The sequence below is a fragment of the Lissotriton helveticus genome, chromosome 3_1 (genome assembly GCF_964261635.1).
Source record: "Lissotriton helveticus chromosome 3_1, aLisHel1.1, whole genome shotgun sequence".
In the NCBI taxonomy this organism is placed as follows: domain Eukaryota; kingdom Metazoa; phylum Chordata; class Amphibia; order Caudata; family Salamandridae; genus Lissotriton; species Lissotriton helveticus.
Window position 1 is genome coordinate 1,753,166,617 of NC_136061.1, and position 13,814 is coordinate 1,753,180,430.

General features: G+C 43.8%; 1 protein-coding gene across 6 annotated transcripts in view; it reads right to left on the bottom strand.

Moving 5' to 3' along the window:
• Nucleotides 1-6,240: 6,240 nt before the first annotated feature.
• TAF12 (TATA-box binding protein associated factor 12) overlaps nt 6,241-13,814 on the bottom strand; it is a 76,244-nt gene continuing 68,670 nt past the window's right edge. For 4 of the 6 annotated variants that reach the window (XM_078682565.1, XM_078682563.1, XM_078682566.1 and 1 more), the window contains 2 exons: nt 13,675-13,763; nt 6,241-6,766 (listed from right to left, as the gene is read on the bottom strand). In XM_078682565.1, the coding sequence (XP_078538691.1) occupies nt 6,731-6,766; nt 13,675-13,763 (125 nt within the window). In that variant the 3' untranslated portion in view covers nt 6,241-6,730. The remainder of the gene's footprint in view (nt 6,767-13,674; nt 13,764-13,814) is intronic. The other 2 variants (XM_078682564.1, XM_078682567.1) reach the window with 1 other exon arrangement.

Genomic DNA, 13,814 nt, shown 5'->3' on the forward strand with positions numbered 1-13,814 from the left:
CCTCCCTGACTACCTGGTTCAGCGCTTACAGGTGGTGCAGAACTCTGCCGCCCGGGCTATTTTTGGCCTGCGCAGACGAGCTCGAGTTTCCGGGCTGCTTCAGGCGCTACACTGGCTGCCTATTAGGAAGCGGATCCAGTTTAAATCTCTGACTTTGATGCATAAAGCCTTGTTTGGATCAGGGGCTGGATATCTGCGGCGGAGACTGGCTTTCTATCGACCAGTCCGCTCCTTGCGCTCGGAATCTCTCTTTAAAGCGGTGGTCCCGTGGGTGAGGAAGGCCCGTGTGGGAGGGCGTTCCTTCAGCTGCAGAGCTCCCCAGCTGTGGAATTTGCTTCCTCTTTCGCTTCGCAGCACTGCTAATTTGTTCCAGTTTAGGAAGAGCCTGAAGACCTGGCTTTTTAATCTCTAGTTTGTTTGCACTGTTTATTGCTTTTATTGTTTTCCTTTGTTGTTTCTTCTTATCTTCGCTGTGTTGTGTTATTTTTACTCTGAGTGGCAGGTGGAAAGCGCCGGGACACTCATCTTGAGTAGCCGTGCGCTATATAAAAGTCACATAACATAACATAACACTCACTAGTCACTCTGCACTCTCTAGCCCTCCCTAGTCACTCTGCACTCTCTAGCACTCCCTAGTCACTCTGCACTCTCTAGCACTCCCTAGTCACTCTGCACTCTCTAGCACTCCCTAGCACTCACTAGTCACTCTGCACTCTCTAGCACTCCCTAGCACTCAGCAATTGGCTTTGTCAATGTCTTTTAGCCATGCTGATTAGCAGCATGACTGAAAGTTAGGGGAGAAAACTCAATGCAGTGGCCAACACTAGCAGGGCAAGCAACACAATGCAGGAGGGATGGGGCAAGCTAAACAACAGATTGGGGGAAGGGGAGCAAAACTGAAAACACAGAAAAATGTGATCCGTTATGAAAACCGTTAACAAATTAAACAGTGTGACCAAGCAACCCGGATTTACTGATGGCAAGCCCTTTTTTTTAATCATCTGTCCTGGCAGATTTCAGTAAACTCATAAGTTTGTGAAATATTCCAGTTGTTTTCAAAATCCGGTCACCCTATATGCAACGTACTTGATGTTGTAAACCACTGCATGCAAATAAACAAGCGCTTCTGACGCATCTTAAAGCTCTCTTTCAGGCATTAAAGCCGCAGAACTTCAACCAGAGGGATTAAGAGACCATGCATATAGTCATACATGCATATAGATCCGATTCCGGCGGGAGAATCCCGATTTTTCAAGTAAAAAAAAACCCTATGGCTTTCGTTTAGCTGTCTCCCGCCTGAAATTGCATTTTCTGCAATAGAAATCAATGGGGAAGTTACATTCACCCGATTACTATTTTTAAATATCCCACTTCCCTGCCCTAAAATGTTGGCATGTCTGCACATAGTTTAAAACAAAAATACTGTTTGCGAAAAGAAAAGAAACCAAGCGGGCTTGCCTATGTTAAAACACGTTCAATGTGCTTTTAAAAATGCATCAAACACCGGAACATGCGTTTACCAGGTCGAGGCGGCCCACTTGCAACAACAAGTCCTTTTCTGTCATGCCTTCTTCTTAGGGACTAGGGCAGAGTCGTGTTAAAAAGTGACCCGACAGGTAAAGTAGGCGGCAGGATGCACAGGAAACGGAACAAGGGCGTCCGGTCATTTGCCAACAAAGAACAAATTAATTCCCCCTGTTGCTTCAGATCATTTCACTCCTGAGCTTAGGACGCAATTGTGAGCCTCGCTGCCACAAATTACGAATCCAAGTGCAGAAACGCCAGGCAGCCAAAATGCAGCACGCGGCTGCAGGACAACATGGTGGGCAGATATTTGCACGAACGAATAAAACTGGAGCCAGGGGCGAGGTGCTGAGGTGTCGTGCACACTGCCCTCACACAATCCCACCACAGGAGGCCAATGTCCGAATTCATGCTATCAAAAACAGCTGTGTCATCGGTCTACCTCTTTGTGCTTCACACAAGTTGTTTTCTGCATTATACATCTTTTAACTGTGTATACAGAAAAACATGCTGTGGGCCGGGGAGTATGCCCCTAACAACAGCGCAGGTGCCATTTGCTAACATTCTGAAAATACTTCCCCAAAAGTGTGTCAGAAGCGGGGCTGCGGGAGTCTTAAGACATCCCATTAATAAAGGATGAGAAACGCTTTCGGAAGATTTCCTGCATAGAGACAAAATGTGCTAACTCGGTGTCTGGGATACTGGGCGGGCGGGGATAGACGGTTAAATCATACACTACAACAAAAGTCCTCCAGACAGCCTCCGTCTCACCACAAAACCCTCACTCCGTCCCAATTAATGCTGCAATAGTAACAAGCATTTGAAAGTGGTGCGGGAACGGGCACACAGAGAGCGGGAGGGGGGGGCAGGGGCGGGAACGGGCAGACTGAGAGCGGGAGGGGGGTAGGGGCGGGAACGGGCACACGGAGAGCGGGGGGGGGAACGGGATAAAAACACAATTTAAAAAAAAATGCTGCTTACCTGAGCATTGAGCATGGGAAACAGTGGTCAACGAGCCCCGGCGCCATCTTCGGCGGAATGAGAAAACACGCCCTGACAGAAAAAAAAAACCCAACACGCCCACCGCCGAGATGACGCGCACAGAGGGGCGGAGAGCGAAAAAATCGCGGGAACGCCCCCGAATCTGGTCCGGCCTTGACGGACAGATCCGGCTCCCTATGGCTAGCCTCCATTTATGGAGCTAGCCAATGGGAGCCAGGGGACGTTCCTGAAGCACATATGGTAAACAATAGATTTCGCCTGCGCCGAAAAGCTGCGCAGAGCGCAGCCTTCGGCAGGCGAAACCTAAAAAGGACAGTGACAGAAGCCAATTAAAACAAGCATTTGCAATGCAATAGGTCTCGCATTAGTAAAAGTATGAGGTTTTGGCGTTGCAAATAATAATGCAACACCAATAGCTCTAATTTTTAGTAATGCAAGGCCTATTGCCAACAGACAGCTACACAAAAATAACGATCAACACAAAAATCACTCTCAATATAAAGCAACAAATACAAATATAGAGCAACGTAAAAGTAAAGAAGCTTTTAGAACAATATAAAAACTACCAGACTTCACTAAGTAACAAGAACAGACCCACACAAGGTGCAACAAAAAAACAAACTAGAGAGAAATACAAAACCAACAGAGCAACACAAAATATACCACACAGCGTAAATTGATGCAAAAAATAACTACCCATGCCTTCTTAGGCCTCAGAAGTTCGCACTGGATGTTTCTAGTGAAACAGGACCAAGACTGATTCACATACAGGTATCATCCATGGTGGCATAGTGGGTGCAAAATGATAGTGTGGAGAGCGGCCCAGAGCGATCCAAATGGCTGAAATTAATTCAAGCACGCTTTTAATCACCTTTTGTTTGTTGCAACAACAAAATGTTGTCTGAAGTTGGATATACTTTACTTGCTATTTTCACAAAAGCGGATTCCATTCTCCCCCTTTAGAAGTTAATGTATTGAAACTGTGACTGTACGACGGGAACGAGAAGGCTAGTGAATACACAACATGGGACTGGTAGAGGAGCCAGGATGGCAATACTGAATGATAGGAGTCAATCTGTCCTGCGTCAGTAGCCAACCTCAGAGAGGTGTTCTTATGTGGCGTTAATCTTATGTTGTGTTATATAGTGTAATAGAATTTCTATAGCACACATCTGCAATGAGAATGTATTCGCAATACCCACATACCAGTTATGTCTGAATAAACTATACACACCTGGAGCAACGTGAGATCTCTGAAAATCTTATGTCCACAGTACATGCTCCTTTAATCCTGTATTTCCTTCTTTTAAATAGCTCTATAAATCCACAAACCAGCACTATGCCTGTGCCATCACCCCTTAATGAAATAGCAGCGGAACAAGGAATACAATGGGGCCAGGGGATGGCGGCGCTGGGGCAGGGACAATATCATTTCCAGGACAGGATCACCCTAACAATGTGACACAGAAAACACTAACTCTGAGGCAGGGAGGCACTTACCTTGAGACCACGGAGATTATGGCCTTAGGGCAGGGAAATTCGTACACCGACATTCACTGAACATAGTGGACAGTGAATAATTAGACACCAGGAAGGGGCACATACAGTGATGTTGGCCAAAAGAAAGCAAAACAGAGGAAAAACAAGGGACTGTTAGTAAATTGCAACTCTGCACTTCTAAAAACGACTACAAATTCTCTTTAAAAATGACTTCTATTCCACCCCCTTATTCGGCTGTGAATACAATTATTTTCAAGCTATATTTTTTACTTCCTTTTTAACATCCAATTCCAGTTGCCTAAAGAGAAGCACCCTCAAGAACAACCGTACACCCTGCTGAGTTGTAGTATGTATCCCACCACAACAGGTTATTTTTGTCCTGCCCTGAGAGATTCAGCCATTCTCAAGAGAAGGTGTGCCATTTCCTTCATTTGCAGAAAGACGTATAGAATGCTTGAATAAGAACTGCTGATAGAGCAACAACTGAGAGAGAACACAAGGCCCTTCTGTCCATCAATAAGCTGTTATTCTTTTTTGCTCAATTGGCTGTTTAAGGAGCCATTCCTTAAAATAATATAATAGACCAAAACATTTCCTGTGCTGTGCATTTGATTCTCGCGCAGACATGCAGTGCTTGCAGCCAGCTGACTGGGCAATTACCCTGGTAGTGCATGATCACTGTGTTGTGTCATCAGCACTGCCCCTTGCGACAGAATCTGCTCCATGCAGACAAACACATTCTGCAATACAGCCTCAGGCACCTCTGGCGACAAGAGTAAACTGAAATAAAACAAGCATTGGCAAAGGCAGCCAATGAGGCATAACGGCTAAATCTGCTCTCCTTCGAAATAATCAGAACAACTAGGGATTAGGGGGGCTCACGGCATGCAAACCGAATCCCACTCCCGCACATGGCAGGACAACATAAGGGGGCAATGAGCAAAGTATACTTGCCACACTGTTGAATCCATGCCCCTCGTCTCTTGTACAGAGTTTTGCGCTTGATAAATAACTCCACAACTTTTTTTATAGATATACAATGTATCAATATGCAATCAACAAGAGCCTCTGGAGCCCGCTTCCTCTGCACGGTGGGACCAGAGGCCATCACTTCTCAAGTTCAGTGGCACTCAGAGGCGGATATGTAAATAGATCATTGTAGGAACAAGAGCGGCAGCTGTTAAAGGGACCCAGCCTGAGGGGATGAGGTATTTGTTTAGTTGGATGTGTGACAATAGCCTTTGTCCGCACATGAAGTGGTTGTATGTATCCAATAAGCCATCAGTCAGTAAGGAGATAAATAGAGGCAGCAAACGCACACCAGCTCGGTTCCTAAACTGCCCAGCGTTTTTCTGGAGAAGTCTATCGACAGTTGTGTGCGCAGGCTGCCGGGTGTGAGATGCCACACACCAAGATTGTGTGTCTAGAAACAAACAACGCACTCTGCAAGGTGCAAGCAGGCGGCCTCTGGAGCCTGCTTCCTCTGCACGGTGGGACCGGAGGCCGTCACTTCTCTATTTCAGTGGCACTCCGAGGCGAATATCTAAATAGATCATTGTAGGAACAAGAGCGGCAGCCGTTAAAGTTTTGCAAGCTGCGCAGCCGCCATTGTACTGCTGAAAGTAAAGACACATGAAACTTACTGAAAACCGTAACTTGAAGAAACGGTTCACAACCTCTTTCCTTCTTTCATTTAGTTGCTTCCCTGTGAAATGGTTCCCCAAAAAACAAGGCAGTGAGTGGTGCGCGCACCACAGCGAGACATCTGGTTTCAATTATCGCGCCCGTGTCTGGGCATGATAATTGAAATCACATGCCCACCGTGCGGGTAACCGACACCAATAGGCCATGGGCGGAGCAATGCGCCCGCCTTTGGCCAATTGCGTGCTGTCTTTGGTAAAAAGACACATACAAAAGCCAATAGCCTGTCACAATAACAAAAGCACATGCACGAGCGTGTGGTCAGCTTTCTGAAGTGTCTTGAAGCCCCTACATGAAGTCTTGCTGCGCACTGCAACGCTACGCGCGAGAACTAAAAATGGTCAGAGCTTCATGCCCATATCCTGAATAGAGCATGTCTCAAAGAGACAGCAAAAGCGCCGCCTAAGCGAGACCTAAAAACACTAAAGCAGCACACAGAACATAGCTTCAGTTCCTTTGGTAACAAGGTGTCACAATCCCCGTGGACACTGGTCTTGAAAAAGGCAGCCAGCCTCTGGCTTAATAACTTGTTTTAATCTTGAAAAACAAATGCAAGTCGTATTTATATAAACACCGACAATACAAAGTCTGAAGGAGGAGGTGGAAGGGGAGAAGTGGCGGGGGAAGGATTGGGGGACAAAAAAAAACCCTCTACTGTCACATCAAATACTCTCACCACACAAGACCACACGCATACGCCGTGGTCCCCAATGAGCAATCACCTAAAGAGAATAATCCAATTGCAATGTCTCGCATAAGAGTCTTCATCTCTCAAATTGCATTTCCTCATTTCCGGAACGGAGGAGGCATTCAGTGTTTTTTTTGGCAGATCTGCTCAAAAATTCATGAAGTGTATTGCTGCTGCGGCTGTCAAAACTATATGCTCTTCTGTAAAGCATTAACCAAAAAACAGGAAGGTCCTTTTGATGCCGCTGAAGTTTTTGCGTCAGAGTCAGATATCGCAAACTGCACTGTGAACGTCTCTCCCAGTCATTCCCAGGCCTCATTTCTTTGTCGTTTTGCGAATCAAAGCCATTCTCTGAAATTAAAAAGGAGAAAGAAATAGTTACATATAACGCAAGACCTTCCAGAGGAGACTGACTCAGTCAACTGAAAGTTCTGTGTTAACCCAATGAGCAATAGCGCACAGAGACAGGTACAGCTGGGAAGACTCATTGATGCAGGAAGTCTGAACAAACAGGCTTCACAGGAGCAACAGATTTATGGACACCACAGGAGGACCTCTCTATGCTTAACACAAGACTACTATAATATTGTCACTGAGAAGAACCATTGCTCGTGGATATTCCTCGCTCCACACAGAGATGAGTAATACAATACGGAGGATGCCTTTAAAATGGAATGGATACAAGTGCATCTGGTGAACATTGTTCCAAAAAGGTTTATTAATGCATTTGTGTTGGTGCCACGTTGTCTCATGGCAACATCTCAATGCTGATGCAGCCGTTTAGAAATTGTCTTGATTGCATGCAGCGATAAAGTAGACGGAAATTAGGGATACACTTTACTCCACAGTGATAAAATGAAATAACATACTTAATTTTTTTTACATCTATCTGTCTATATCTATCTATCTGTCTATATCTATCTATCTGTCTATATCTATCTATCTGTCTATATCTATCTATCTGTCTATATCTATCTATCTGTCTATATCTATCTGTCTATATCTATCTGTCTATATCTGTCTATATCTAGATGTCTATATCTGTCTATATCTAGATGTCTATATCTAGATGTCTATATCTAGATGTCTATATCTAGATGTCTATATCTAGATGTCTATATCTATCTGTCTATATCTATCTGTCTATATCTATCTGTCTATATCTATCTGTCTATATCTATCTGTCTATATCTATCTGTCTATATCTATCTGTCTATATCTATCTGTCTATATCTATCTGTCTATATCTATCTGTCTATATCTATCTGTCTATATCTATCTGTCTATATCTATATCTATATCTATACACACACACACACACACACACACACACACACACACACACACCACACACACACACACACACACTTGTTCACGAAGGGCTGGGCACCCCTCTGACAATGAGAAGTTAAATACTCCATGCCATGTACATCCCTGTCCATGAAAAGATGGGTCTCTTCAATCAGGTCCATCTGTCCAAAAACAGCTCGTCTATTCATATCATGCACTACACTATCCACGAAGGGCTGGGCCTCCTGTATAACGTACACCCATGTGTCCATGAACAGCTGAGCCCTGCCTGTGGTGTTCTTAATCTAGAGTCTAGAACAGCAGGATTCTTTGTCGTGCTGATCACGAGCTACCTCGCAGGCTGTCTTTGAGTAGCTCTCGGTCGGTGACTGGAGTTCAGGACTTTAAAACAGAGGACTGCTGATAATGCGGGAGTATCGCCCTGCAACGGTTAAGAAGCTTGCTAAGTACCCCAGATCAGAGCATGCTGTTCAATAAATCTCGGAAAATCATTCCGAGAAAAATAATGCTTCCATAAACTTCTCCTTTATCTCGGTCCTGTGTCTGTTTACACCTTTATCATTTTTTTCTTTGCTTCATCTCATTCCTTTCCCCTTCTTTAATTTGCTTCTCTTCTCGTCTGTTTTTTTCTTTCATTCTCTCCTGTCTTACTTGTCACTATCTCACATTCTTTCTTCTCCTTTATTCCTTGTTGCCTTTCCAATTTCTCAGCTCCATGACGTCTTCCCTTTCTCCGTTTTCTTTTATTCCTTATTTACTTACTGTCCTTCGATCCTTCTTTCCTTCCCTCTTTCTCTCCTTTGTTCCTTTCCATCATTCTTTATTTCCTTCTATTTGTTACTTTTCTTCATTTATCATTTCCTTCTTCCCTTTACATCTCATTTTCCCTTTGTTTCTTCATTACTTCTATTTTTCAGCCTCACTTTTATTCCCCGCTATCTTTCATTTTTTATTCCTTCCTGTTTTCTATCTTTCCTTCCGCTCACTCTGCACTTCCATCCTCTCTCGCATCAAGTCCTCATTCTGTCATGATTCGCCCTGCTTTCCTTTTTTTCTCACTCCTTCCTTCTTTTCTTGCTCCCATTCAAACTAATGTTTACCTTCTTTCTCTCCTTTTTCCATCCTCTCCTTTTGTTAAAAGTACTTAACTTCCTACAGCAATCTTTCCCTTTGTTAATGTACATGTCACATTGCCTCACTGGTATACTCAAGGGTAGGGGATGGCTGCAGATACGTTTGCTTGTCAAGTGCTAGCTAACCTGCAGATACCTACTGCTAAAGGTCCTAGTACAAGGTACATGTTTGAGAATAACCAATTTAATTGTGTGAATTTATGCATGTTGAGAAGTACATGGGCGTTTTCTCATCCGGTACCGAAAACTCTAGGACTGGGCTTGCCAATAATCCTTGTAATGTTCCTACCACCAAGACACACCAGTTTTCTGGACATCAACCAACGGACTTTAGGGCAGTTAGTTTATGGAAGTATTTCGGGTACTAGCTCTTTTAACCAGAGCTTTGGATTGGAGGTATTGCAGGAGACCACAAATCCCGGGAAGATTGTCAACTCTCAAAGGTAATTCATAAACAATAGTAAAAGGACAAAAACCTGCACTTGGGACACCTCACAGATAATCCTGTCATGATACAGCTCATGGGGAATTAAATTGGCGTGCTCACTGAAGCAGAACAGGGGCTCGGCCTTTGTCTCTTCGCCTTTATGTATTCTTAATTAATATATCAATTAGGCAGTAGCTAGGGCAGTTTTCGTTGATCAGAAGTAATGGTCACTATTGAAAATGGTGGAGACCACTAGTCTACAGAGAGGACTACATGACTTGTGAACCCCATCCAACTCCCCCCAACTCGCCGGGCAGAAAGGTGTACATTATGGAAACCACACAACATGAGAGTCAAAGGCCCTTCTAGATTCATAGTAAACATCCCTATGTCTACAAAGAACTGAGTATCCGACAGCCACCATCTGTCCATTAAGATCTGAGCCTTCCACATCATGCACAAGTGTCCATGAAGAAGTAGGTCTCAACACGTCATGCACCCGTCTACGAAAAGCTGGGCCCACTCTACTGAAGAGGATCTGGACATCACAATTCATGCAACTTTACTTACAAAAAGACTGTCACTCTACCCACGAAGAGCTAGGCTTCATGTGCGCCTCTCTGTTCACGAGAACATGGCCTCACTCACATCTCGCTCCATGAAGAGCATGGCCTCAATCGTGCCCCCACTGGTTCATGAAGAGCTAGACACTGCATGTCGTACAGCAGGTCTATGAAGAACGAAGCATTGCATGTCATGCTCCACTCAACCCACGTACACCTGGGCTTCATGTTACGCCCCCTCGGTTCATAAAAGTGGGCCTCCCACATCATGCACTCTGTCCGCTGTATAGCTTGGCCCTCTTTACCATGACGTAATTTACTTCAGTAAGGCACACCCTTTGACACACTGACGAGTAAGGTGACTTTAACCATCTATGCCTACAGTCTCTAGCAGAGTGGGGACAGTCTCGATATGAAGACTTTCTGAAGAGCATCATCTTTTCTACATGTAGCTCTGAATCACTTGAGGAGGTAAACATCCCCTTGATCCACGTCACTGGTCACTCCACTTGACTGTCTATGAAGAAAAGATCAATTAAGTCAAGCAGCCCACCCCTTCCTGAAAAGCAAATTACTTTAACGGGCAATCTCAGAATCATCCAAGGATTTGTCACTGTTCTATTCCCCCCTTACAGATTACAAAAAAAGAAATTTAGCAAGCCCTTGGATTAGGATAACCAACCAACATCCCATTACTGGCACCCATATGATGGCACCTTAAATGTACTTTACACCATTTACAAACACTAAAACATGGCCTCTGCAGATACTAGCTAGCACCTATAACAATCATGATTCAGCCATTGGATAAACCCAACACCCTTTTGTTGCACAGCTCGGAGATGGATTGACACGGTCATAAATAGAGGATTGTTAGAGTGCAACAGTAACAATCTTTTAATTTCGCTGGTATTCCTGTATTTAAGACAGGGTGTCTGGTTACCAGTGGCATAACAACAACTGGTTATTGTAGCGCTCTTCATACCACACTTCTGTCATTTCCAAGTGCTGTAAATAACAGATGTAACTATAGTCCACTTATGGTACTCAATTTACTTCGCTCTGAGAGGATGGAAGGCAGTGTCGGCCTTGCTGGGATTCAGCTTTGTGTATTACTGATCACTGCGTTTTTCGAGCGTTAAACATTTGGCTTATGGTGCTATCCTTGCTAGCGTCACAGACTTGAGTATGAAAAGCAGCCAAGATGGGGCAAGCATGGGAACACACCATTTGCTTTACAAGAGGATTGGCTTTTCCATACTTTCCATGGATCAGGATCTGTAATTTTTGGAAGTAATGCAAAAGGACAAATATGCGGAATTCAGAGCTTTATAGTATGATATGCAAAGGAAATTACGCCATATACGAGCTCTTTTTACCTTGGTTAAAGTAGATAGATTGAGTGCGGCTTATCACCTGTGAGGGTATTCATGTACTGTCCTAGGGCACCGGGAGATTAAGTGATTTGCCCAGAATCACAGGATGTTGCGCCAACGCCAAGACTCAAACCCAGGATCCCGAGCTCCTGAGTCAGCAGCTTCTGGCCACTGACAACCATAGTGGTTTTTTGCACAAGGATCCCCACTAACGCCATGGGACATACCGGCTCAACATACCTGATGTAGGCAGGGGAACTACTATGAACTTTTGGTCATCAGGTAATGCATCCTGAGTTTGATTTCACTCCTAATTGGAAGTCGATGCAGTTTACACGGGGCTAGTGCTATTGGCACCTTTCAGGCACTATTAGTGGCTGTTCTCGCTATGGTGGTTTGAATATTCCGCCAATACTCAGCTCGAAAGACCAGAGTAGTACAATGCTTTCCAGGATTCAGCTTGGCACCAAAGATTGCTTGTAGAAAAGCTGCAGCATCATCGTGTGAGTTTGAATGCACATTCATGTTAGGAAATACGCAAAGATTCTGGCGACTTCAACAATTTGCTGTTCCATTGACAATGTTAATGCATTTGGCATTTATACGGCACACTTCCACAAATGGAGACTTGCAGAACCTTGTAAATTTGTCCGAACTGATTGTAGCACACGCCTTCAAAATTTGATAATGCAAGCTTGATGGGTCAAGTGTGATGTACAAAAAGAGTCAAAATATACTTCCAGAACTTTACCTTTAACAGGCAATGGAATTGAGTTGTCTTAATGAAAAAGTTGAAGATTTATAGAGGCAACCAAATGAAATTATATTTTTGTTATTGCACACATTTGTGGAAAAGAGCTGCGTGGTTCTGCAGGTCTTTCACCTCTTCTGGCTAGATGTAGTGATGTCTGGACTGGTAAAGTTAACACACTGAACACGTCTTGTCTATTAGCAGCTGCCATTCTTCTTACCAACTACATTATTGAAAAGATTGAGATGTAGCTGTAGTCTGGCCAAGCAAAAGCTGGAACACACCGGCTATGCACCACACTTCCATGCGGATCATTCAATAACTGAATGGGACGTCTCATCAGTGTCCTCCTAGTAAAGAGCAGTCTTCCTAAAACATTCATACCACACATACTTTATCATTTATCTGCCCCGACAGAGGTGTCTTATGGATTGATGTTTCCATGCAGGCTGGAGGGCTACGTAAAGCACTTCTGCGGGATGGGCAACTTCCCTGAAAAGACAGCCGTTTTTTGTTAACCTCGACAAACCTTCCTCTTGATCACATCTAGCACTGACCAATTGTCAGACAACTTTTGTTAAGGGTTTGAACTCCTTCCAGTTAGCCTGAAAGCCTGTGATGATTTACGAAAACCTAAATAAGTTAAAAGCTTGGCTCTTCTCCTCCAACCTATTTTACAATGTGGCTTCTAATTGTAAGGCCGTGTGTAGGATATCGTGAGATCACAGTGTGCGCTACAAATTAATACATCAAATCAAGGCTTTAATGTAGAGGTGCAGCTCACACGCCACAGACTACTGCCAACTTAACTGTTCCCTTTATAATCTTCTATAAACCGAGCCAGATGAAAAAACTGTTGTTTAATTGCGATAGGCACACGCCCTTATGCTTTGTTATCAACGCATGCTATTAGGTGAAAGCCATCACTATGAAGAGCACAGGATACTTACAAAAGATGCAACTCTTATAAATGGCAGTTTATTTGAACATGTTTGCCAACTTAAAAAGTCTACACTTTCAATTGACAGAATAGGTCTTTCCAGGAGAGACAAAATGGATCGATCTTGTGGCAGTTTCTAAATTTGTGGTGACTAGGCGTTACATTAAATGCTCCATTGCCTTATTCCCTCCTGTTTGAAGTGTCTTCCCCTAACCCCAGAATCTGCCCCCCCCTTTTCACTTTAGTTTATCAAACCTAGCTTAGAACACAAAGACTTTGAGTGTTCAGGAGGAAGTGGATTTATTACTTTTCAACTCTTGTCTGAAAACATCTTTAGTGCTCATTCCCTGCACCTTCGTTTGATGAAGCATGGTCACTGCCAACTTACTTCTCTTTCTTATACATATAAACAGATGACAATAGCAATGCCCACTGCTCTCTGCAAGCACAGGTCCATTTGTGGCCTGAGAGCTGCTCACTGTAGTGAGAGATGATGATTAGAGAACTTCAAGAACTGGGACTCTGGGCCTGCCAAGTTAATTTGGGCTTTTGAAGTCATCAGCAGTATTTCTCAGAAAGGACTGAACGTGCTTTTGTAAATAGTTGTTACTTACCGTAAAAAATAAACCAAATAAAATATTAAAACACCAAAAAAATAAACACAATAGGATTCAGTGCTGCTTTGCTAATCCACCTGTCATGGGGATCACACAAACCCAGTCTCCTTAGTGCCATATTCTTCTCAGACAAGGCCTCACCTGCTTGTGAGCTTCTGTTGTGCAGGCTTTCTTGTAAGGTCTGATTTCGTCTGTTCCAAAGCCCGGGATCCACATGTTCCACTGTCGCTCTACCATATACAACAAAATAAATTTTTTTTAAAACACCCAGTTGAAGTCAT